Source organism: Emydura macquarii, unplaced genomic scaffold (assembly GCF_026122565.2).
Source record: "Emydura macquarii macquarii isolate MOO-44397 ecotype Brisbane River unplaced genomic scaffold, CSIRO-AGI_Emac_v2 contig_1790, whole genome shotgun sequence".
In the NCBI taxonomy this organism is placed as follows: domain Eukaryota; kingdom Metazoa; phylum Chordata; order Testudines; family Chelidae; genus Emydura; species Emydura macquarii.
In genome coordinates this window covers 7,311,738-7,338,278 of record NW_027131927.1, presented here as the reverse complement: position 1 = coordinate 7,338,278, position 26,541 = coordinate 7,311,738, and the positions used below count along the sequence as shown (strand labels likewise).

General features: G+C 43.3%; 1 protein-coding gene across 1 annotated transcript in view; it reads left to right on the top strand.

The window, feature by feature from the left end:
• GPAT3 (glycerol-3-phosphate acyltransferase 3) overlaps positions 1 to 25,050 on the top strand; it is a 30,654-nt gene extending 5,604 nt beyond the window's left edge. Inside the window, exons 3-13 of the mRNA XM_067556823.1 lie at positions 7,140 to 7,212; positions 10,745 to 11,015; positions 12,155 to 12,229; positions 14,501 to 14,590; positions 15,164 to 15,257; positions 17,750 to 17,865; positions 20,913 to 20,968; positions 21,464 to 21,549; positions 22,146 to 22,274; positions 22,978 to 23,057; positions 23,885 to 25,050. Of these exons, the coding sequence (XP_067412924.1) occupies positions 7,140 to 7,212; positions 10,745 to 11,015; positions 12,155 to 12,229; positions 14,501 to 14,590; positions 15,164 to 15,257; positions 17,750 to 17,865; positions 20,913 to 20,968; positions 21,464 to 21,549; positions 22,146 to 22,274; positions 22,978 to 23,057; positions 23,885 to 24,005 (1,191 nt within the window). The 3' untranslated portion in view covers positions 24,006 to 25,050. The remainder of the gene's footprint in view (positions 1 to 7,139; positions 7,213 to 10,744; positions 11,016 to 12,154; positions 12,230 to 14,500; positions 14,591 to 15,163; positions 15,258 to 17,749; positions 17,866 to 20,912; positions 20,969 to 21,463; positions 21,550 to 22,145; positions 22,275 to 22,977; positions 23,058 to 23,884) is intronic.
• Positions 25,051 to 26,541: the final 1,491 nt, after the last annotated feature.

Below are 26,541 nucleotides of genomic sequence, written 5' to 3'. Positions count from 1 at the left end.
CTTTGTCATGGCTGCAATAACAAAAGCCCCAGCTCTGAAGACATCTATGCACATGCTTAACTTCACTCATGTGAGTAATACATAAAAGCCAATGAGACTACTTGCATGTATATAAATGTATGCAGGGTTGAGGCCATAAACATTGACTGTGTCATGTATTAGTATTGTCTGTTATTAGCTACTGTCACTAATAGTGAAATTGCCATCAGTTTTATGGGGCACACTAAGACTGGGAGTTCAGTCTGGCGCTATTGAGAATGGCCTTCGCAAATTGTTCTAAGTGTCTTCTATTTGGATTTTCTTTGTTTTGAAATTTCAAAACCATTTACTACTTAAATGTAGAAAATACCCTTAAGCACTTTATAACTCCCACTTGCCAGGGCTTCTAATAGAACTAGGGGTCTGTTTGTTTATTTGTTTGAAGTCCTAATGTGCCTTTCTATGCTGTATAACTAAAGCGACATGGGCTAGTGTTGACTTTTCTGGCCGCCCCCCCCCTCCTTTTTTTCCCCTCCTTTGTACAGTTTGGGTCTTGGATCCTTAGAGACTGTGAATAGGTAACCAGTCAGATAATGGGCATCACCTCAAGGCCTAGCTTCCAAAGGTTGGGTTTGGAGGTGGGAGAATTTGCACTTCCTTCCCACAGGTACTTCCTAGGAAATCTATTTAACTTTACAGGCCAGTAAATCTAACTTCAGTAGCAGGCAAATCAGTTGGAACTGTAGTAAAGAACAGTTGTCAGACCCATAGATGAACACAACGTGTTGGGAAAGAGTCAATGTGGTTTTTTTGTAAAAGCAAATCATGCTTCACCAATCTATTACAACTTTTTGTGAACAAGGGTGATCCAGTGGATTTAGCATACTTGTACTTTCAGAAAACCTTTGTCAAGATCCCTTACCAAAAGCTCTTACGCAAAGAAAGGAGTCGGGATAGGAGGGAAAGTCCTTTTATAGATTAGTAACTGGTTGAACAAAGGGTAGGAACAAATAGTCAATTTTCACAGTGCAGAGAGGTAAATGGCAGGGTCTCAAAGGATCTGTCCTGGGATCAGTGCTGTCCAACGTATTCATAAATGAACTGGAAAAAGGGGTAAACACTGAAGTGGCAGAGTTTGAAGATGTACAAAATTACTCAGGATAGTTAAGTCCAAAGCAACCTGTAAAGAATTACAAAGGGATCTCACAAAACTGTGTGAGTAGGCAACAAAATGGCATATGAAATTCAATCTTGATAAATGCAAAGTAATACACATCGGGGAAAAAATCCCAAGTATATCTACAAAATGTTGGGGTTTAAATTAGCTGTTACCACCAAGAAAGGCGTCTTGAAGTCCTTGTGGATAGTTCTGTGAAAACATCCGCTCAATGTGTAGCAGCAGCTAACAGTATGTTTGGAACCATTAGGAAAGGGATAAATAAGAAGACAGAAAATGCCACTATATATATCTGTGGTACATCTCACCTTGAATACTGCATGCAGTTCTGGTCGCCTGTCTCAAAAAAGATGTTAGAACTGAAAAAAGTACAGGAAAAAGACAACAAAAATGTTTAGGGAATGGAACAGCTTCCATATGAGGAGAGAGTTTAAAAAAAACTTGGACTGCTAGTTTGGAACAGAGACAATTGAGGGCAGATATGATAGAAGTCTATAAAATAAAACCAGGGGTCACCCAATGAAATTAACAGTTTACAGGTTTAGAACTAACATAAGGAAATACTTCTTCACATAACACAGAGTCAACCTGTGGACCTTGTTGCCAGGGGATGTTGTGAAGGCCAAAAATAGAACTGGGTCCAAAAAAGAATTAGATAAGTTCATGGAGGACCAGTCCATTAATAGGTATGAGCCAGTCAGGGATGCCACCCCCTGCTCTGGGTATCCATCAGCCTCTGACTGCTAGAAGCTGGAAGTGGATGATAGAGGATGGATAACTTGTTAAATTGCCCCGTTCCATTCACTCTCTGGAACATCTGGCACTGGATGCTGTGGTAAGACAGGATACTGGGCTAGATGGACCATTGAGCTGACCTAGTATGGCCATAGTTGACGTTATTTCAAATAGTTCTTTGAAACGCAACACTTGCCAGGGATTACATTTGTCAGGTCTTCTCTCTAGAGGCATTACATACAATCCCACAATGGCCTAAACATTTTCATTTTTAATACAATGAAGTCCTAAAGTGGTTTAACTTAATTCAATAAGGTTTGTCCAGGGTAGTGCAGGAAATAGTCCTATCTGTCACACCTCCTTCCTTAGGTTCTCCAGCTGATGACTTCCAAAATATTAGCTACCTGAGGTTGCACATTCCCAGTTCATGTTGCCTTAGAGTGTCAATACTTGTGTGGATAGATCAGAGAGCAGATCTGAAAAACCTACTTCACTGCTTTCTTTTGGTCAGCTTCTTGAAACAAGCACAAGAAAGAGGGGAAAATAAAACACCAGAAGATCATCTCAAGCTTGCCAAAATCTTGCAATAACACCAATACTACACCTGTTCCAAGAAATACCTTGGCACAGATCATTTCCTGGAAACTAGTGCTGTAGATGGCTTCATCCAGGCTACACTGAAAGACTGTAATGAGTGTTTTAACCATTGTTCTGGTGCCTTGTTTGTGACTGGGTCGTGGAACAGCTTAACACTTTTTTTTTTTTTTTCATAGTAAATACTCCTCCTACCAAGGTATGAATTCAAGAAAATGATGACCTTCACTTCCTTTTGTGTACTCAACCAAACACTTTTCAGTCTTCTTTAATTCAGACTCTGTTATGAGGTAGTAGATCTTGTAGGTAAGGTGACTATGGAGCTCCCAGATCAGACTATTTTAGAGTAGTTTTTAATGACATACCCTGTGAGAAGAACAGACAAGCACATCTTAGCTGTAGGAATTATGTAGTTTGCTTCCCATTACACTTCAGTTTTATCTACCTTGAAGATCCACTGCCTCTCTTGCAGAGCATCGTGATGTTGCAATTTTGCAAACATTGCAGATGCATGTCTCAATATCCTGTGTTTTCAGGGTTATGTAACTGACTTCTGCTGTGTTCAGACCTATTTGATTCTGCCTTAGCATGGACTTAGCTGTGTCTAAAGTAGTACAGCAATAACATTAAACTTTATCAGGAATACTTCCAAATGCGATGCTACCAGCCCACTTTATAGATTACTATCTTTCCTCATGCAAAATAAGACAGGGATCAATACTTGTCTCTGATCACTAGGCTAAGACAATTGGCTGGAAAAAACCAATGTAATTACCAAAATGTGTGTAGCCTGGAAGAGTAATGAAAGATCGAACCTTACAGCATGGATGTGACTTATATTAATTCATATTTTTGCTGTTTATTTGAAAAAGGTAAAACCTAGAGGGCCAAAGCAAGAAATGGTCTGACCTGTTGGCAGGAAATGTCTATTATATCTGCACAGTGCCAACCCTCAAGTCTTTTTGTTTTGACATAGGGTGGAAGGTCTGAGGGAAGAGGTGTTGCATGTGATGACATGAGCATCTTGGATACCTTCACACTTTCTAGGGGGAGGGAACCCCAGCAGACGTACAAATGCTATCTATTAAAACTATTGAGAGAGGAGGGAGCATGGCAACATACGACAGCAAAAACTACTTGCTTGACAGTCAGATTGATGTGAATACTTGCTTCCTCACTCTACCTTAGCCAGTATCTCCCTAAGCTTTTAGGAGTTAAAAACAAACACTCAATGAAAGATCAGTCATCTCTGTAGTCAGTGTACAGTGTTGGTCCTGGAACTAGCAGGTCTTTAGGCAGCACTTACATTGGAAATTCTCTATGAAGAGGCAAGGTGGTAACTGGATTTGTTTTATTGAATGTCTTTAGTCTTGGTGGTCCGAGATATAAACAACACTCTAGCTCATTGAGAATCTGTAATTCTTAGAGTGCTGCATAGCATAGAGCAGATATACTGGACAGTTGAAATGCACGAGTCCCTCAAACCAACAAGGGGAAGAGCATCTTCAGATACTGAAAAAAAGTGACCCACAAAGGGTAGAGGGTGGGGGAGGAAATAGTAAATAGAGTCATATGAGCAACAAGAGAGAAACTAGTGGGGGAATCTGCTCAGCCTCTTAGATGTCTTCTGCACAAGTGCAAGGAGTATGGGGAATAAACTGGAAGTCTTAATACACAAGCTGAATGATGACTTAATTGGCATCCTAGAGACTTGGTGGGATAAATCTTGTGACAGGAATACTTGTTTAGAGGGCTGTAGCTTGTTCAGGAAGGATAGGTGGTGGAGGGAGAAGGGAAGGGAGGAGGTGTTGCATTGTACATCAAGAATATAGACACTTGTTCTGAGGTCTGGAAGGAGGTGAGAGGTAGACCAGTTGAAAGTCTCTCGATAAACCTAAAAGGGGGGGAAATGGGTGGTGACATGGTAGGGGTCTACTGTCGATCACCAAATCAGGAGTGTCAGGCTCTATGGAGTGGCTCAAAAGCATGAATACCCGCCTCTGGGCAGACTGTTAAGAAGTGGGGCACAAACCCCCAATTGGTTGTGAGTTCTATACTTAGACTTCACCAGCCAAGTGTGAACTCAGCAAGCATTGTAACAGCCTTAACATGGACAGACATTTCTTTGGGTACTGCAGTCTAGCTTGCCATGACCAGATAGCTGGTCCCTAACACCAGAAGTCAACCTGAATATTGGTGTATTCCCAGTCCCAAAGGACCAGTCACTTACCCCAGGTAAATTGCACTTTAGATCTTACACCAAAGATAATGCTTGTAATTTATATGTAGCTCTATAACTCCATTAGGAGCAAGAAAAAGACAAAGGGAAGCATAGGCCCTCTAAGACTTAATAGGAAAGGAGAGCTAATAACTGTTGACATCAAGATGGCTGAGGTGTTCAATGTCTATTTTGTGTCAGACTTCATTTAAAAAGGCTTAATTTGGGACCAGATCACAGTTAATACTAACAACCTGGGGAAGGAATTCGTTGCAGAATAGAGGAAGAATATTTAAATAAGTTAGATATATTCAGGTTGGCAGGTCCTGATGAAATTCATCCTAGGGTACTTGAGGAAGTAGCTGAAGCAATCTTGGAATTATTAGCAATTATCTTTGAGAAATCGTGGAGGATGCGGGAGTTCACCGAGGACTGGAAAAAGGCAAACATAGTATCTGTTTTTAAAAAGTGGAACAAAGAGGACCTTGGGAATTAGACTAGTCATCCTAACTTTGATACATTTGATAACACAAATAATAAGCAAATGCTTCCAGGGGTGCTGGAATAATTTTTATAGTGGGGGGTGCTGAAAGCCACTGAACCAAAATGTAAACCCCGTATGTAACAGAAACCAATTCAAGCTGGGGGCTATGGCAATACCCCCTAGGCCTCACGTTCCAGCACTTATGAATACTTTGATGCTGGTCCAAGACTTAAAATACAAGTGCTAGGCCTCTGACCAGGATAATGCTTTGATCCCTGAATAAGGGTAGATTTAGTCATTGAGAGAGAACCTCCATTCTCACTCTGGAACTAGCTAGCAAGAATAGCTACAACTTCTTTCCTAGGATCTATCCCATTGGTGGCTATGTCTCATCATGCAGGTGGAATTAATGTTCTCTGAAAGGGAATTTAAGGTTTAAATAGTGTCGTCTTGTCTCTTCCTGAAAAGTCAGTGGACTCTCAGCTGACACTTTTGATAAGACACATTGATCTGCAGAACAGGTGCTCCTTCTCACTTCAAGCCATTGTCCTTTACACCCCCCCCACCCTGAAAATACACTCCTCTATTGGAATAGCCTGGTGACCTCAGTATGCCACACTTTCTTTTAGGGCCTAATCCAAAGCACAACTAAGTCGTTTAAGAATCCTGTGACTTCACTGGTTTCTGGATTAGACTCTTAAAAAGTAGGTAAGCCTCTCTTTTTGGGGCCTATCTGAAATTGCATCTCCTCGACGTGTGTGAGAACTAGGGAGACCGAAGAGTACAAGGTACATCTCTCACACATACCTGCTGACTTTCTGCCCGCACTATTGTGGCTTCCTTGCTCTTCTATATCCTCTTGCCACAGGATGTCTTGGAGAAGCTGCTAGTGGGTTGCGCCCTCTCTGTGAAACTGCAGTTGTGGCACACAAGTTCACCTCTTTCTTGCTCAAAACAAATGCCTGAGGCTGGTCCGTAGCATCCTGTGAGACCTCTTTGGAGAGCCTTTGGCCTGCACCATGGTCACCCTGTGGGCTGTATCGCTAACACCACGTGCTCACAAATCATCTCTTTAATTGTTTTAAAAAAAAAAAAAAAAGATAACCAGAGCTTCTCTGTCTTGATCTCTGGTGTCTGAGCATTTAGGGTGTACGTGGGTTGCACTTTCTAGCTTCTCTCTGTTGCCACAAGGGATGGATGAATATTCCCTCCCCCGTGCGCGCACACACAGTAAGATGAGGGTCTAATGAAAAAACATGACTCTGGCAGCTGGGGTGAGGCTGCTGGCTGCTTGGTCTCTATGCTGCTTGGATTGCTGGAGACCAATAATGAAATAAAAAAAAAAAAAAAAAAAAAAAAATGTCCTGTGATTAAGTGTACTCTCTGGATTGGCATCTGTTCTGGATTGGCAATCCCTGTCGGCGCCGGGCCAGGGGCTGAGGCTGGGGCTGGAGCCACGACCAGGCCAGGAGCCAGGGGCTGAGGCTGGGACCGCAGTTGGGGCAGGTTGGGACCAGGAGTGGAGCTGGGAGTGCAGCCATGGGCAGGCCGTTGTTGGGTGTGGATCTGTCACTGGGCCGGGAGCCAGAGGCCAAGGCTGGGTCTGCAGCTGGGGGTGGGACCAGGGCAGAGCTGGGGGTAGAGGGGGCTGGGTGGCCGTCCCTCTCCACTCCCTTTGGAGGCTGGGCCCTGCTGGGTCCCTTAGTTTGGGGACCTCTAGTCTAGAACTATTGATTGTTTCCATTGATTGTTGCTGGTAGGTTTTTATCTGCACCAAGACACTTAAGAGCAGGAACAAGATTGTTTCAGAGGTGGTGCATATGGGAGTTTGTCTAGTGAAGAGCACTCAGTGCAGATGGCTTTCCAGGGAAGTGCTGCTTACTCTCTAGGAAGCTCTCTTAATGGTGAGCAAATATTACAACACTAAACGCACACTTTTTTCTCTTGAACAGTGGGCTACAATACGAATCCAGAAAGGAGTCAAGCAGCAGCAGGCACGGGAGCTTAAGAACTCTGCTTCCAGTGGTAAGAACTCTGAATGAAGAATGTCTCAGTAATATTAATATGAGAAAATGGGGAGCAGATTATTTTAAAATGGTGGGAGGGAAAGGAGCTAGATAAGTGTGAAAGATTTATTCTGCTGCTGTATGGGACAGGCTTGCTCTCTGGTTTGATGGTTCTGAAACCTTGGTGGTATAAGGATTGCTATTGCAGCACGTACAGAACTTTCACATGGCCTGTCCTATGTAAATGAAAAGATTGAGGAGTCTGATAAAGTGGGATGAGAAGTGCCCCAGGGTGATAGAAGTAGGGCAGATCAAACCTCTTCATGAGGATAGTCTGAGTGTTATATCTCCTATCTATGTACTGGATTTTGATGAGGAAATCATGAACTGTTGTTTGACTTCTTACTTATTATGTTTAGATGAATGTTGAAATTATTTTAGGAATTAAAAGGCACAGACAGATGAGCTGCTGTCTCTGAAGTGTACCATGTCTTTTGAGGGTTCCTTGAAGTTCAGTGGACGTTGTGTTTAAACACAGTCTAACATGCCTATATTCTACAAGGTCTGTGCTTGTGCATCTGTCCATGAGGCTGACAAAGTACTAATCTCGTGTAACTGCTTTTCCTTTTTTCCTTTGTGTCACCTCAGTGTTTGCCAGATGCACTTTATGTCCAGCTCTCCTTCACAAAGAAAGCCAGAGATTTGTTTAATATAGTCTCTGTACCTTAATTTTGAAATCTCTTCTCTTTGAAGTCTTTAAATCATGATTTTGAGGACTTCAGTAACTCAAGCAGAGGTTATGGGTCTATTACAGGAGTGAATGGATGAGGTTCTGTGGCCTGCGATGTGTAGGAGGTCAGCCTAGATGATCATGATGGTCCCTTCTGACCTTAACGTCTATGAGACTATTGTGACTTATCCAATACACTGTGTATGTTGTGGTATGTTGCATTAGGGCATGGTTGACTGCAAAAGCAACTTTGGTAGCTTAAACTCACCCAAAAGTCTTGGAATTTATGATGAAACCTCCAAAGCAGAAAAGGACCAGAAATTGGTCCAGTCAAGTGGATAGACTAACTGAAACTGGCTATTCTCTTAGCTGACCCTTGTGCGCAGACAATAATGATCGGATTGGGGATGACTGCCTGTGCAGTGGTTATGGATTGGATACACAAACAGTGACATCTTGGGTATCGGAGAGTCTAGAGGTACCATCTGACTATTGGAGTGACACTTGTGGCATTGTATGCATTACCTGTCCTTGTGGCAAGATCAGTGGTAGATCAGTTGGTGGTATAGGAATTTAAATGTTTTAAAGATGTGAGATTGAGTAGAAGAGAGCCATGTACCTCACATAATCCAGTAGATGCTTTGGAATTGTTGTAAATATCCATGACCGTTTAATTTGAAAGGTGTGATAGGTGTGTCCCATAAAGCATGATCTTTGCCTGAAGGAATTGATCTGAATTTTAAGACTCTCCCAGTTAGTGAGGGTGACAGACGGTGGGGACGAAGAAGGATGAAGGCTACAGCAGTGCTGTCATGCCGTTACTCATTTGATGCATAGAAATGTCCAAGTAAGGTGTTTTGTTTTGTTTTTTAATTAAAAAGGGCAACTTGCAGTTCAGTCTTCAACTTAGCCCTAAATGGCCATAGTAAAGTGGAAGGCACCAACAATGAGACGGTGTCACAACTTGACAACCCTATGGGCGTTATTTGTAAACAACCTTTTTACAGAAAAAGCCTGTTTCAATTCTGATACTAATCCTCTTAAATTACTACTAATCTTGTTTTAAAATGACTATTGTAGCACATAGAGACCCTAGCTAAGACCAAGGATCCACTGAGGGTTGGCACTGTCAGACACCTAAGATACAGGCTCTGCCTCCCAAGGATCTTGCAATTTAAGGGTTAGGTTCTGCCACTCTGACTTTTGACCTCCAGTGCCTTTAAATGGTTTAGTCACTCTGCATTCGGTTGCAGAGCAAGGTACAGATATTACATTACTTGCATGGAAGAGTACTGTACTCCAAAAGTAACTCCATTTATTTCAGTAAGGCTACTTGTGTAAGGTACTGCTCAGTGGCGAAACCTAGCCTAATAGATGAGGCAAAGGGTGGGAGTGAGCATTGTGCTTCAGATCCTGTGTGTGAAATGCACATAGAAGTCAAGTGACTTGCCCCTGGTCACATATCCTGTTGTGGGACTGGGAACTGAACTCTGATTTGAATCCCAGTTCAGTGTCCCAACCACAAGGTAATTCTGCCTCTAAGTTAAACACTAGATCACCTCTGTAAACAATTTGTGTGTGGCTAGACTTGTTACTGACTTCCTCAAGACATCACCTTAAGTCAGCAAGACTTCAGCTCTAGACAGCATTTGAACTTTGCCCCTGATCTCCAAGAGGTACACCGCAATGGCACAGATCTGTTTGATTATTATTATTACATAATAAAAAATTGGGCAATGAATACAGCCACTTCTAATGCAACTCTGAATAACTCCTTCAGTTTCCCTTTGCTCCCTTTGCATTATATAGACAAAGTTCAAATGTTGCAGTTCAGTTTTTACGGTCTTGTGAAATAAAACAGTAGGGGGTAGGGCTCTGCTTACGGGAACTGTTGGTACAACTGCCTTCAGGATTTTTCTCAGTTAAGAAAATTCAATTGTAGCTTGTCCCTGCTGCAGACATGAGCCGCTGCTGACCGGGGTGAAGCTTAACTGGTGCCAAAAAACAGTCTTGCTAAAGATGAGCTATTTTCAGCACCCCTTCAGGTTTCAGCCACAGTCAATGATCCAAGCCTTTGTATCTTGAGTGGTGGGGAACAAGGATATCCAATGCAAACAGGTGCCAGATGTAGGAAAGATGCTGGGGAGTGGAGAATGAACACCATAAATATGGGTTTGTAGCATTGCCTGGGCGAGGGGAATCTGTGCCCAATTCACACTCACTTCTCTGGCAGTGCAAAGTGGCCTTGGAGTGAGTGTAATCTACACTCCAAGGCTCTAGTGCATTGCCAGAGTGGTGTAAAGGGACCTTAATGTAAACAAGATTGGGCCTCTGTTCTAGACTTTTCCCAATGGAGCACTTCTTGCATCTAGTCCTAAGCTGCTAATGTCTAAGGGACAAAACATAGGTATCTTCTAGAATAACTGCAGCAAAGGTGAGAGCGGCCACCTGGAGCTTCTCTGTGGGGTGACTGTGGAGCTGTGGCGAGGAGGCATGGATTAGCTTCTAATGTTCATCCCATATGGGACTTAGGAAACCCAGAGGAGGGGATGGACAGGAAGGAAAGAGTCTGCCTTGCTGCGTAACTTCCAATTTGCCCCAGCCTTCGTAAATGTCTGCATTTAGGGGTTGGGAGTGGAGGTGATGGAAGAATGGCCTGCATGATGCAATAATCCATGACGCACTATTCTGGCTGTCTAACGTGTGGCTCTGATATTGTTAGGTCACTATCTGAGTGGCACAGAGAAGCAAGTAATCCTTTGACAACAGAACATCCATTCTCTGTTCAATCATCTGATAATTTCCTCCCATATCTGTTAAGGCATCATACAGAGAGATGAAACCCCCATGGAGAAGGAGATCGCGGGCCTGCGCCGAGTAGACTTTGAACTCTCCGACGTCTTCTATTTCTCCAAGAAGGGGGCTGAGGCGATTGTGGAAGATGAAGTCACCCAAAGGTTTTCTTCAGAGGAGCTGGTCTCCTGGAACCTCCTCACGAGGACAAACGTCAACTTCCAGTACATCAGCCTGCGGCTGACTGTCGTGTGGGTGCTTGGGGTCCTCGTGCGCTATTGTTTCCTGCTGCCTCTTCGGTGAGCCAAGTGCTGGGAGGCGAAGTGGTCACTGGGGATGCGGTGGGGTTCAACTGGGCCAGTCAGGGGTTCAGCCAACACATCTCGCAACTCTGGGCGACTACAGTGCTATGCTGCTGTAGCTCACAGCCCTGATGCCAACAGCCAGGCTACAAGCAAGGAGTTCTCACCCAGGCTCCCACCACTCACTTACTTTTTGTAGGGTGACCTCAGCAACCTTTCCTGCCCAGAATTCACCCTCCCCCCAAACCTCTTTCTGCAGCCCCTCTTACTGTAGTGTCCATAAAACCTTCTCAAGTTCACTGCTCCTTCAAGGGCTAGTACACAGCAGTTTATTAACTTAACTGGGCCTGGCAAACTCTCCATTTCAATCAAAGCGCAGAGTTGGCTTATGGGAAAAGGCAGTGAAGTTTATTAATAAGAGGACATAGAGTGAAGTCATACCAAGTATAAAGAATAAAGGTAGAAATGGTTACAAATGCACACAAGTAAAAATACACTTCTAAGATTATAACTTAATTTCAGAAGGTTACGTTCTTGGTCTGAGCAGGTTTCTCACCTATAGTCAGTTTCTGGAGACTTTCAGTCATCTTGGCTGAAAGGATCTGCATTTCCCAGAGGTTTAAGAGCCTGTCCCCTCAAATCCAGCCAGCAATGGATAATCTACAGGCTCTCTCCCCTGCTCTCTATAGTCCAGTAAACCTTTGAAATGTCACCTTTTAGATACAGATTATGACAACAGTGTGTTAGATGCCATGAGTGTGTCAGGCCTGACCAGAGTTACTCTCACAGAGCAGTGAACCACCAATGAGCCTCTGTCTCACATACGCACTCATGATCTCTCTGCAGTTTCTGAGGTAAATGAGTCATGCAAGGAATGATGATGAACACGCAAACTGGGCTTTTTAACGTCTCAGACTGCACCCATCACCACAGTGTCTCTCACTGCTCCTTTTATTCCCTCCCCCTCTTCACACTGAAACTATCATAGGAGCTCAGATATTCATCAGGTACTCTTCAGTGTTCTCATATTCTCTAGTACATCTAGTTAGATGTTTTTGTGACATGAATTGCCTTAAGTCAACCTCAACAGGGATCTTTTTGTTGCAAACAGTCTTGACTCTTCCTTTTGTTTTTAGTGTTACCTTGGCTGCCATTGGCATTGTTTCAATGATTGTGGGAACCACACTTGTAGGGCAGTTGCCAAACAGCAGGTAAGTGTTTTATTTTTTTTGTTTTTTGTTTTGTTTTTGTGCCTCCCTCCTCCCCCACCCTGTTAACTAACCTGTGTGTTTGGGAAGAATTTTGTGGAGAAGCAGGGATTGACTCTGTGCATGGGGAACCCGCCAAGTCCATGATCTGGCACCAGGGCACAAAGCACAAAGTTGATGATGTGGGTTTTTTCTAGTCCTTTTCTAAAACCGCTAATTTATGTGGATACAAGGATATTCTGTGTCCTGAAGAACTTGTAATCGAAAATCAAAAACAAAAATGCAGGGGATGGTGAGGAGTACTTGGGGATACCAAGGAAAGGATTCCTAGAAGTGTGAGGGAGGAGGGGAGAGTTTTTAAGGGCAAAGAAGTGTTTGAGGAAATGACACCTAGGTTTGGGAGGCAATGTAACCGAAGGTGCAAAGCTGAGAATGTGAAAGACTCAGGTTAGGAGGCAGCACAAAGATGACTTGAAGCTGCCTGAAAGAGGGGAATCTCCAGTTGTCCACAGGTTAAGGTGTGAAGGACCATTATGATCACCTAGGCTGAGCTCCTGCATAATTTGCAGGCTGTGGAATTTCACCTGACTCCTGAATTAAGCCCAGCAACTTCTAGTCAGATTAGAGCTTGTTGACTTATAGCAATCACTGGCTGCTCTGTCTAACTTGCATTGAAGTCTGTTTGGTTCCCATCCAGTCTTGGAATTGGAGAAGGTGGAAAGTTGGCCTTCTGCCTCCCCTAATCCTCAGCTGTGCTGAGTTTGTCCTAAAAAACCAGTAAGGGGAAAGACTGGAGGGAGTAGAGAAGAAAGGAGATCAGATATATAGATGAGTCAAGATTACATGAAGCTCAAAACAGAGGCATCAAGACAGGAGGTCAGTAAAGGGTGGCCTCTTCTAAGGACAGAAGAGCTCTAGAGGGTAAAGATGGAGCAGAAAGAACAATAGGGAGGGAGTCCACCCATACTTCCACCCAGTCATGGAGGGGGAAAAGCAGTGATCTGTTCAGTCAGAGAGACTGGCCACTGTGTGGGAAGTGGTGGAAACTGACCAGAGAGGCTATCTGAGAGGATAAATATGGAGCATTGGTGTATGACAAGAATGCCAGAGGTGAAGGATGCTGTGGTGAGAATGGGCAAAAATGTGGCACTGTGGTGATAAGAAGAGAGACTGGCAGATTTCCTGGAAGCAGAGGAGGATGAATTGAGATCAGAAGACAAGTGTGGGAGGCAAAATGGGGAAAGCCAGGTAGGACAAGGAGACGTGTGAGGCAACAAACAAGGAAACTATGCTTTCTGCAATGGAGACGCTCTAACGTGTGATTCTAGTCCAAAGAGTGACTGGAAAGGGAACACTTTCTTGTGCGTATTCCCAGTTCTCTCTCTAATGATTAAGGCTGTCTGAAGAAAGGGGTCTTGTTTCCGTTGAACCTGCAGGGCCATCCTGGCTCTGAGGCATGAGCTGGATTCTAGTCCTCCTTGTGCAGCACCAGTAGAACTGTTAACTAAGTTCCAGTTGTAACACCTGTGCTAACCCACCATTTTAAGGGGTTCGCAGCTCTGTAACTGAGAGTCTATCTTGGCCTGGAGAGCCTCTCATTACTGGTGATTGTCAGAAGAGCCCAGGCTGAGTTTGCGGGGATGATCATTTAAAAATCAACAACAACAAAAACCCCTCCCCTTACCTGTGACATGAGCATACTCACTATGGAAATAACTGAGAAGAAAACATGGAACCGCAGTGCCACTCAAGTGGCAGTGCTACTCTGAACAGCAGCTAAACACTCCTTCCTTCACCTGTTCCCCTTGTCTATCTCTACCTTGTTTCTCCCCAAGCTGTCCAGAGGAGCCTGGCAGGTCTCTGCTAGGTTTATTGGCTCTCCACCAGTGGCGTCACCACTCTTTTATAGTATGGAAGCACCTCTGGGAAACCAGTCTTGGTTGGGCTGCCTTCGTGCTGGGATGTGTGTATATAAAATAAACACAACGTGAGATAGTTCTGCCCCAAAGAACCTACCATCTAAATATACAAGATAGAGAGTGGGAGGTGAAGTGATGTTGTCCAAGGTGTTTCGACAGGTTGGTGGTAGAGCTGGGACTAGAACTCCAGTCCCAGAATCCCAATCCACTGGCCTAACCACTAAACATACTACTATTGCAATAGACTCTTGGCCTAATCCTTGTAACTGAAACACTTTGCAAGGCTGAAGAAAATAGCTTCTATTTTAGCTGCCTTCCAAGACTGTTCAGAAGTCTAAGAGTACGTGTCTTTTAGTGCTAAAGATTGGCTAAGCGAACTGGTCCACCTGACGTGTTCCCGGATCCTTGTCAGAGCTCTGTCTGGTACTATCACATACCATAACAAGTGAGTAAGTCTGTGTTGCACTCTTGCTGTAAGGGGATACATAACTCTAGACAAATAGGACTAAGTGGGTAACTTATTGTGTTTTTGGGTGTCCATGGTGGTGTGAGTGTCTAAAAATGAGGACATCTTTTAATGAACTTAAATTGGTCTGAGTGGAAGTAGAATGACTCTGCTACATGGGTAGAGGGGCTGAATGATGAAAGTATTGCTCAGTGTTCACTCATTACCTGATAGTGTGACAACTGGTATTTTAACATAATTCTCATTAACTGTAGGTCTAGTCCGTAAACTGACAGAATTTTCCATAGGTTAGAATTTAATCAAAACCATATTGTAGCTTGCAGGTGCCTACGAAGTTATTGTAAACTGCTGTTGTTACTATTCCACTGAGAAGCAGTATCCCATGAACTAGCGAGACACTGAATATAATCAACAAAATACTAGTTAACTCTTTGGCTGCAGTTTGACCTGTTGAAACAAACACTGGCTTGTCCAATAATCTAGGAAAAGATTAAGTAGGCAACATAGTTATGTTTTGTACAGTTAAGTGAATGATGCTTCCTATCATTGCAGGGAAAACAGACCACAGAAAGGAGGTATATGTGTTGCCAACCACACATCTCCAATAGATGTTTTAATCCTGACTAACGATGGATGCTATGCAATGGTATGATAAGTGAAAACTTATGATGTTGAGGTACACAGTAAAGATGAGGAGGAGAACAGTAAATGCCCTAACCCTTGTGAGCTAAAGTAGGGTCTGACTCCAGATTTCTAGAATGAACAATCCCGGTGTGTCACCAGCCTCTCACTGTGGGAAGAATCTCTGACTTTTTGCAGCTCTTTCTAGAGTGATTGGGCACCCTGAGATCTCTGATAAACTCAGTGGCTTGCGTTAGGTTGTTTATGAGAACATGGCCACTTCAGACCAAAGTGTAAATGAGGAGCTAAACCCCTGGAGAAATCACAGGAATGGAATCTCTTGGATCACTTATTAAAAATGCATTTCTTTACAGGTAGGTCCACATGGCAGACAAAGGTGTGATTGTAGCATGGGTAGGCGTATCTGCACTAGCTTGAATCTCGCTAGTGCAGGTAACAATAATAGTGAAGAGATGGCGGTACAGGCTGACAGCCCCCAGTACGAGTGCACTGGGGATTCAGGCTAGCAACCTTAGTATGTAGCCAGTGCTGGAGCCTTTGTCCCTGCATCTTTACTTCTGTGTTACCCATGCTAGCCAGATTCAAGCCTATCCATGCTACAGCTACACTTAAATTTGCAGTGTAGTCCTACCCTAACTTACTGCTTAGTGCTCTAGAACTGAGTCTCTGCCCTCAATCCTTTTTTCAGTGGAAGGAAGGAAGGGGACGTTTGGTCCTTGAGCAAGATTATGTCTGGTGTTGAGGTTGGAAGTTTGTGGCCAGTAGCATTGCTATGGAAGTACAATTTGTAAACTGCACCTGGGCATAACTGGGCCAGCACAGGTGTCTGACCAGCCGTGACTCGCTCTTCAAATGCACGGACTGCAAACATTCTTCATTATAACAGAGCGGACGTGCTCCGTTTCTTTGTCACACGTAGTGATCAAACGAAGTTCACCACTGTCTGGAATTAAGACTACTGCTGACTTTCATGAAGAGGCCTAGCAGCAGACCTTCAGCACCTCTGATTCAGTGCTGGGGAGGAGATGGGGGGTGGAGGAATGGCTTGTCAAGTAAAATTCCTGCTACCTGTTCTCTCTAGCAGATCTTCTTGTTGCTGTTGTAGTGAAGCTGTGAAGAAGGTTGTGGGAGTGGACTGTCGTTGTATGGTGTTGTAGCTGCCAGCTGTGAGAGTCAACTTAAGTAAATTGGGTGCTAGTCATCCAAAAGAACAGCCCAGTAACATTTTGCTGAGACAGACTCTTCCAGAAGGAAGACCCCCTCAGGGTCCCAGAGCCCAGGCTGGAGGCCAAGCCCAAACATCTACACTGCAATGTTATAGCCCGCAGCCTGAGCCCCGTGAGCCCAAGTCAGCTGACGTGGGCCAGCTGCAGGTGTTTTTTTGCAGTGTAAACAGATCCAGTGTGTCCAAGCTGTAAAAAAGCACCCACGATAATGGCAGTGGCTGATGATCTTTTGTGGTGGCCTGCCCATCATGCAGTTTGAGACCAAAATGTGAGCCTGGCTATAGGTAGTGCTCTAGGGATGAGATAACAGAACATAAATCCACTTTGTAGCTGAATTATTGGGATTGTGAAATGCCCAGAAACAAGGAAGTAACAGGTTAAGAGGGGGGCATCTCAGTGCAGCTTGTAATGTGGTAACAGCACAAAGTTGGTACGAAACTCTAACTTTCATCTTTAGTAAATTTAACTTTCCTGTTGCCACATTTCAGTGACTGAACGTATTTAAAATCTCTGCAAGTCAGTGGTAGAAAGAGTATTGCAAAATATTTTGCCTAAAAAGTTATAAAAGGTAAAGGCCAAGGACAAGGTTTGGCATGGAAGGAGGAAGACTTCTTTTAAGTGTTGATGCTAATTGCATCATGATTCACGGCTTTCTGTTCATGCAGTTAGTGCCCAGTTCTTGGTGTGAATACAAAAGCATGTAAAACTTCTAAGTACAGGTGAGTGTTAACACTCACAGTTATATGCCTGCCCTAATGTGCATGAAACAATCTAGTGCAAAATAATGAAGAGACAAGGACGGTGCAAACTCTATAAACTGTTCTGTGAAAGCAGAATTTCAGAAGTGACTTTAGCAGCAGCCCTTATCGGTCTGAACGTGCTTAAAGGGATTTCTAGCTATGTGCAGAGACTCTTCGCTCCAGGGTGAATGGAAACTTGACATGTCAGAAAAATGCAACCTCAAGTGTCCATTGTGATTTCCTGAAGATGCACAAAAGTAAATGCTACAAAGTAGTTGCCTCTTTACTTTCTACTGTCTATATATCCAGGGTTTGAGCCGTGGTGTATAACATTTAAATAGTGCTAAATATATTCTAGGTGTTTAGGAAGTGAATGCTTTTACTAGATTTTACATTTTTTAAAAATTTATGCACATTGCAAAGCTCTAGCTTATGAGATACGTAGCTGTATTTTAAATAAGCATGAAGCCGATGGAATTTTATTTTGCCCTGAGTCTCGTATAAGTAGCCTGTCTTATTTGGGCTTGCAGGTTGGCCAGGCTCACGGGGGTCTAATGGGACTTATTCAGAGATCCACTGTCAAAGCCTCTCCTCATGTCTGGTTTGAGCGCTCAGAAATGAAAGACCGCCACCTAGTGACAAAAAGGTAAGGAATGGGCAATCACTCGGCTGAATGCTGCTGTGTTTGCGAACCACAATGGCATTATTCTATCACAACAGTCCTAACACCTTGGAGCGCTAGCCATGGACCAGGACCCTGTTGTACAAACACAGAACAAAAAGATGGTTCTTGGTCCAAAGAGACCTTGGCACACCAGTAGCCTAACAATCTTGCCTCTTTTGGAGAGTGACAGGCTAGATTGTAGAAGCACTTTGTCTGCGGTGAATATATCTGGCCATCTTGTTCTAAATGCTAAAGACCTGTAGAAACAAAGGGAGTGCAAGGACTCAACCTCCTTCTAAACTTGTATGTTACTATAGTCTGGAGTGATGCAGAATTCAGTTGTTTGCAACATGCATGCTGTGAATGGAAAAATTACAAGTGTGGGAGCAGTCCTACCCTATTTTTCTTGGGATGTGGGAATATTACTACGTATCTGATTTGCAACACAAATGAAACGTGGATATAACCCACAGCTGGGGAGGGAATAGACCAGGGTGTGCTTGTAGATGAGTGCTGGGATACTGCAGAAATAGGGCAACATTTTGAAAAATCACTTACGTTCTTGGAAACTCTTCCTATTGTAAACTATTTCAGACAAAAGGTTCCAGTGATGGATTTTTCCATTCACTGCATACAGGCGTGACTGCAACAGAACTTCTGACATGGGGTTAATCTGATTACTGCTGCCAGGGACACTTGGTGAGCAGGTACCCAAGTATCTCTTTCCATAATTATAATCTAAGCTCTGTTTTCCCACAGAATTGTCAGGGGGAAAAGTCATATGAAATTCCAAGCTGGACTTATTGTTTGGAGGCAGGAACCTAATGTTACTCACAAAATATTAATTTGACCATGAAATAGAATTACCTGTAGCTCTTTCTGAAATATTCTGTAAATTGGAACTTTTCCACAGACTTGCTGGTTTTAGATGAAGTCATCTAAAGTACTGAACTCCTCCTGGAAATGGCAAGATTTCCTCAAAGTACAGTATAATTATGTAGCAAAGATGAATTTTCCCTCAGTGCAGTACAATACAGATACTTGAAATATAGCACTACTGTATGTAAAGGTTGTAGTCTAACTTCAGATTTGGTGTAAAGACAATCATTCCTACTTAGAGATCTGAATCTGATATAGCCAACCTCCCATCATGGGAGGGAACAAGGGATCTCATTAACTGGGAAGAATTACATTCTCATCCTTCTTTCTCTTTTCGGATACATTCACTAACTACTTCATTTATAGAAGATAACTAAAAGGTTTTTGGGGAGAAAAACAGGAGATGAACTCTTTATCCAATCGTCCTGATCAGAAAAGCTGGCCCCTTCCAAACTAAAAGCTTTCAAACTAAATCTCTGCCCCAACTGATTCAATCAAAGGAGCACCTGCTGGTGGATGGATTCCAATGACTGGTGTTTGTATCCCATCCTAAATCTTGTGTAGAGTTTTCAGGATAGTCTTATGAGAAGCAAACTTGTCTTTCACTTTCCTGGCTTCTAAATGGCAGATTGAAGGGCATTCTGGCAAGTCTTCTCAATCAGGATCCAGGAGTGAGAATTGTGGGTGTTATAGATATTCTGGAAATGGAGAAGGCCTAGAATTAAATAACTAGAATCAAGATTATTTTGCCTATATAGACTCATAGACTTTAAGGCCTGAAGGGACCATCATGATCACTTAGTTTGACCTTCTGCACATTGTAGGCCACAGAAACTTACCCACTTACTCCAATAATAGACCCCTAACCTCTGACTGAGTTACTGAAGTCTTCAAATCCTGATTTAAAGACTTCAAGTAACAGGGAATCCACCATTTACACTAGTTTAAACCTGCATGTGATCTGTGACCTATGCTGCAGAGAATGGTAGAGACCCTGGGGGCTTTTTGCCTATCTGACCCTGGGGAAAATTCCTTCCTGACCCCAAATATCACAATCAGTTAGACCCTGAGTATGTGGGCAAGACCACCAGACAGATACTACAGAGAATTCTTTCTCAGGTAACTCAGAGCCCTCCCCATCTAGTGTCTCACCTCCGGCCATTGGGGTATTTGCAACTGGCATATTTTGCTCGGCCTATTTAAGTATTCCAACAGTGGGGCTTCCATCACTTGATTGTGCCATTATCAAAAAACTTCTCCTTAGTTAGCCTAAAACTTAAACTGAACTTTATGCCATTCACCTCATGCATTAACACTCGTTGTCCGTGATCCCATGAGGAACCCACGAGGATGATCTCTTTCACAGGTTTTATTTTATGTGGGTCCTTTGGTGATTGAAGAGTCTGATCCTTGAGCTGCAGACTCATTGGCAGACATTGCAGCTAGTGTTGGGAGGCAGGATTGGGCCATGATTACTGCATGACAGTTGTCTGTCCTTTCTTTTCTGGCATTTTTCTGTGACCCGTGCAAGACGATTTTCCTCAAAAATGGTCGTTCCTTCTCTGGCAAGCTTTTGCCAGTTAGCACTACCGACCCTTCAGATACTCCTTGTTTTTAACCCCTCAGTTATTGCTTGTGGATGTTGCAACAAAGGTACCTCTTCTCAAACTCCCTTGTTGAATCCTTTCCTCTTCTCACCACAGTAGCTGCTTATTACTAGAGCTTGCCAAAAAAGCACCATTTTTCATGGGAAAATATTAGTTGTAAAAAAACTTGCAGTCTCTTGCCAACAAATGTTGACCTGTTCTACTTATTGCACTTCAAATCAGAACAGTCAATAGAGGTTAAGCGTGCCCATGCGCGCTCGCACTCTCTCTCTCCCTCTCCATGCAATGCAAGAGAGAGAGCTAGGGAAGTCCCTTTGAGGCTACAGTAATAGATGAAATACTGGATCGGACTAGACACACATTAAAGGATCTAGAGAGCTGAATCTAGACTCAAATGATATTCCTGTTATGAATTACAGGCACACAGAGATATGCTGTATCAAACATTGGCTTTTGGTTTCTGTTGAATGTACATATGTGACTGGGAAAATTAATCCCTTTTCAAAATGTATTGCTTAAACATCCTTCTTTCTGCTTCTACAGATTGAGAGAACATGTAGCAGATAAGAAGAAACTGCCAATTTTAATTTTTCCAGAAGGTAAGAAACGGTCTCATTCCACTGGGCTCAGTTCTCTTCCCAGTGCTTCGTCACTCCTTGTCCTCCTACTGTGATTCCTATTGCTCAAACAGATCTTGCCCGACACTTTAATAGGGAACATCTAGTGGCCAGGATGCCCCAGCTCCTTCCAGAAGTGGTAGGATGAAGGGGAAGGAGGCTGGAAGGGATTTTCCCACAAATGACATAATCCTTCCTGTCTGTGTGATGACCAGCAGGCTGCCTCTGCATGGTCTCTCTGCTTCTACCTACCAGCACAGCAGGGAGGGAGCACTGCCCTACCATTCTCTGAGCTCCAGTCTTTAGGCCTGGACAAAGCACAGATAGTGGAAAGACTAACTCATTCTTTTTGGAGGTGCTCTTATTGTTCCCCAGGGGCTGCTTGCTTTGCAAGCTGGTGAAAGCTTATTGGGTGACTCCATTAGAATACATAACACAGGCTTCTTGACTGCCAACTCTGACTTCTCTTTTGGCCAGGCACTTGCATAAACAACACATCAGTAATGATGTTTAAGAAAGGAAGCTTTGAAATAGGAGGGACCATCTATCCAGTTGCAATCAAGGTAAAATAAAAGAGTAATATCTCCAGACACTGCTGTTGACTTGCAGAAAAGTATGGCAGTTCGGTGGTCTATGGTGGGTGGGAGATGGACAAAAGTTTGTCTTAGTATAGTTGCTGGCAGAAGCACAAACCCCTGCAACTAGCCCTCTGGTGTACTTGGCCACTGGAAGTACAACTGAATACACCTGGATTAAAATAATTCAGTCTCTTTAGAATCGCTGTCTCTTGAATAAGTGGAAACCTGTTGAGTGAGGTCTGCTGGAGTTTGCCTTTCCTGTCTCCCACATTGTGAGAAGGAATGCAGGGCATGGACTGGCCATCCCACGAATTAACAAGACCGTATTTAAAGGAATAGGGACATCTAACTTGTTATCAAGACTAGATCTGACACCACTGTGAAAATACACAATATTTTTCCCATGCTGTACCTCAGTCACAGTGGATGGAGGCTAATCTGTAATGGTTACTCATGTTCTCCTATACAGCATTGTGAGTGATGCACCCGAATTAGTGCTTGCAACTTGGATCTGAATTACTTGTGTGTTCATTTATGCTGGAAGTAATGACTTAAACTCTTACCATTTTGCTCCTCTGCAGTATGACCCGCAGTTTGGAGATGCGTTCTGGAACAGCAGCAAATATGACATAGTGAGCTACCTGTTGCGAATAATGACGAGTTGGGCCATTGTGTGCAACGTGTGGTACATGCCACCAATGGTCAGAGAGGTATCTTTGCACATGGTTGATTCTGTGAGCCATGCTTACTTTATATCCTGTACAAATCAATCTTAAATTGAGTCTCCCTCAATGCTCTAAATAGCATTGTTCAATTTCTTTTTAAATTTTGTATTCCCCAATGTATTGAAGTATTGGAATGTCCCTGCAGTACATTAGCTGTTGGAGAGGAAGGCTGTCCCTATCCATATGCTGATGCTCTGGGATTGATGGTCCAAGTAGTGCTGATGGCACAATGGCTGTGCAATTACTGATGCTATTGTGAGCTGTACTGCTAAAAATAACATGTGCTATTTGGAAACTGGTCTTTGATGATTTAATAATACAAATCTGCCTGAGGGAAACTTTCTCTCTCTTGCCATCATTTCAAAGACAGACCTGAAACGTGTGCCAGATTTGGCTGATTACATTTGCATGGGAAGTGTGTAATCTTCCATTTAGTGTCATTTTGCTGATGCGGAGCAGACTAAAATCCTTTGAGGAAAGGAAAGCAAAAACTATACATTCAGGGAATGAGTTTAATGAGCTCCAATCCCCTCTCTGACACCCTCCAAACTCCCCCCGCCCCCCAACAAAACCTAATGCTCTAAAAGAAGAAACCTTCTGGTCACAAACAGTCTGTAGGACTTGTAGCACAGCTGCATGTGTTAAAGCAATCCATAGATAAATTGAATCTAATTTGCATCCCTTGCAGGAAGGAGAAGATGCTGTCCAGTTTGCCAACAGAGTGAAGTCAGCCATTGCTCTCCAAGGAGGACTGACTGAGCTTTCCTGGTAAGAGATGTGATTCTTCTTGGGCTTAATGTGACATTCTTGCATCCAGGTCTTTTTGTGTCTTAACTGCTATAGAATGTGGTTGACTCTCTCTAAACTGTCTAGGGAACTTAGACACTTCTCCACTAAGATAATGGGAGATGTGTTGAAATCCCCTAGACAGCTTTGGCTGTCTCAACCTGTGTTCTTTATCTTAGATGATCTTAGCCAGGATATGGGAGATAATAAGGGAGTTGGCTATTCAGGGTCCATATGGAAGATGGGTTTTCTTAATTATTTCTATGATGACAATACAGAGCTCTTGAACAGTGGGTTTCATTTGAAAGTTTCAAAGCACAATACAGTCTTCCCCAGTGGACAGACAGAGACTAAGGTGCATAGAGGTGAAGTGACACAGCAGTTCAGGAGCAGAGTTGAGACTAGGAACACGGTCTGCAGCGCCCCAGTCCACTGCTCTATCCATTGACCCCCCTGTCTCTGTATGGGCTTACAGTACCCCAAGAACATATAGAACTATAAAACAAGTGGATCGTCCTGAAAAAACTCCAGAGCAAGGCCTTGATGAGAGCAGTCAAAAATGCACAAGCTGATTCAGTGCTGTACAGAGCCCTGAAGGACGGGGTATGGAGTTAAAGTAACAGAAGGGACAGATGATACCTTCACATAAGCACTACTGTTACTGAATCTCACCTAAGTCACATGGGCATGTATATTTAAGGGCTTTGGCCCAGATCATCAAGGGTGTTTAGAAGCTCAACTCCCATTTCATTTTTTCCCTGGTGTTGAAGTTAGCGTTAAACTGCATGCTTTTTTCTTCTCTGCTCCAGGGATGGAGGTCTGAAAAGGGCCAAAGTCAAAGACATTTTCAAAGAGGAGCAGCAGAAAAACTACAGTAAGATGATAGTAGGAAATGGATCAACAGGAAATCTATCAAAGGGAGCAGAATGAGACTGAAGCCCAGCTTTTCCAACCAAGCTTCCCAGGACTAGCCCTTATAGGAATACTGTGGATTTTTCATTTAGAAAAACCAAACCTATTCTAATGTGTGTGCATATACTTTATGTGAAGGGGGCAGAACATACACATGGGGCGGTATTTTGTTATGTATTTTTCTTGCAAGCATGATATTCTACTGAATTGCAGCTCTGGATATCACGAAGTGGAATCCAGTTTAAAATGGGGGGAGAGAAAAAGTGCAGTTTTTAAAAACAATATGTGATACTTCCTTGAATCTCTGAAAGGGACGTGCAGACAGTGAGTCTGGTCAGACACGGGCAGGTTACTGTGTGCACAAATGACTCTTTGCTAAAGTCACTTGGAAGCTTTAAACATAAACTTGTTTCCTGAACAGCTACTTTCCCTCTTATCATGTTCATGAGGTGGCTGTTCTGTTGTTCAGTTCTTAATTAATCTTGCAGTTTTGGTGCTGTCCTGATGCAGGTCTGTCTGTCTGTATTTCTGTGTATATGGGCTAGGGAGGTGGTGAATAACCTAGAATGATAGACCCTAAACAGTGGGGAGAGAGGTGGGCAATCGGAACAACATCCTCTTCAAACGCAACCAGGACCTTGGGAATTCTAAACATAGAATTGTCTCTAATGGAAACTGATACCTGGGAAGATATTTAGGAGATTCCTCTAGAACATCTCTGTATGCTTGAACTATTCCCTAAGCTCCTATGCTTCTTCAGACTGGGAGCAGTAGAGAAGAGATGACGGGGTGCTCAATACTGAAAATGGATACCTCTGTATTGTAGCAGATGCATTTTTATTATAAGTGCAGTAACTTTTTTTGTTGCAGAATGTTAACAGCTTAAAAAACAAATCTGTGGGGATCAGCTACCACAGCACAGCTCACACACTGGGCTGGGTTAGCAATAATTATTACAAACAGGATTCATATGCCCTTTGCAGTAAAAGAAATGGCCTGTTGGGAATGTTCATGTACTGCAGCCTTATTGTAAATGGAGAAATAAATTCTATATTTCTAATGAGTTTCTTGTGGTGGTATTTTTCCTCTAACTTGTTCTTTCTGGCTTCTATTTCTTCTTCTGTTGGGTCCAGATCCACAAAGGGACTTTGGGCATTGCAGCATCTAACTTCTAGGCACCTAACTACCCAGTGGGATACATATAAACCTGAATTAGCCACCTAAGCTTCCTAGACAGTGCCTAGGTAGAAACAAGTGCCTAAGAAAGGGATCCACACAAGACAGCCTGCTAGGTGGGGAGCCACCTAAGCTAGCCAATGCCAGATGCTGAAGAGAGGAGTGTGGCCTGCTATAGTCTTATTATTCAAGCATGGAATTACTATCCATAGAGAGTCTATGGCACGGTTTGGTTCATTTAAGATGTTTATTTTATTTGACTCTAGGCTTTCTTTCACATATAGTGCCACTCTTCCACCAGTATGACCTATTCTGTCCTTCCGATATATATTGTACCCTGGGATTACTGTTTCCCATTGATTATCATCCCACCACGTTTCTGTGATGCCTATTATATCAATATCCTCATTTAATATGAGGCACTCAAGTTCACCCATCTTAGTATTTAGACTTTGCATTTGTATATAAGCATTTAAAAAAATTGTCACTTTTTAGCTGTCTGCCATTATGTGATGTAATTGAATGGGACTCTCTTTCATGTGACTGTTTCTTGTCAGTACTACCCATATTTTTTATCCTATTCCATCCTCTCCTCCTTACTAGGATATAGAGAATCGCCATTAATAGATTCTCCCCTAAGGGATGTCTCTGTCTGAACCACCTGCTCCTCTGCAGCGCACCTGTTGGCTTTCCGCAGCCCTGAGTTTAAAAACTATTCTATGATCTTTCATTTTACATGCCAGCAATCCGGTTCCATTTTGGTTTAGGTGGAGTCATCCTTCCTGTACAGGCTCCCCTTTTCCCAAAAGGTTCCTAATAAATCTAAACCCCTTCTTCCTACACCATCGTCTCATCCACACACTGAGGCCCTGCATTTCTGCTTGTCTAACGTCCTGTGTGTGGAACTGGAAGCGTTTCAGAGAATGCTGCCATGGAGGTCCTAGATTTCAATCTCTTACCTAGCAGCCTAAATGTGGCCTTCAGGACCTCTCGCCTATCCTTCCTTCTGTCACACGACCACCAGCTCCTCCCCAGCACTACACATATATCTGTCTAGATGTCCCAAGAGATCTGCAACCTTCGCACTCGGCAGGCAAGTCACCATGTGGTTTTTCTGATCATCACAAACCTGGCTATCTAAGTTTCTAATGATCGAGTATCCTATTGCTATTACTTGTCTTTTCCTAATAACTGTAATTCCCTCCCCCAGAGAGGTATCCTCAGTGTGAGAGGGTGCCATGACATCATATGGAAAGAGGGTCCGAATTGTGGCATCGTTTCCCTCTGCTCCAGTTTGATGTTCTTCTTCCCTGAGACTTTCATCCTCCTCAATAGTACAGAGGCTGTCGTACCAAGGGTGGGGCCGTTCTACTGTGTC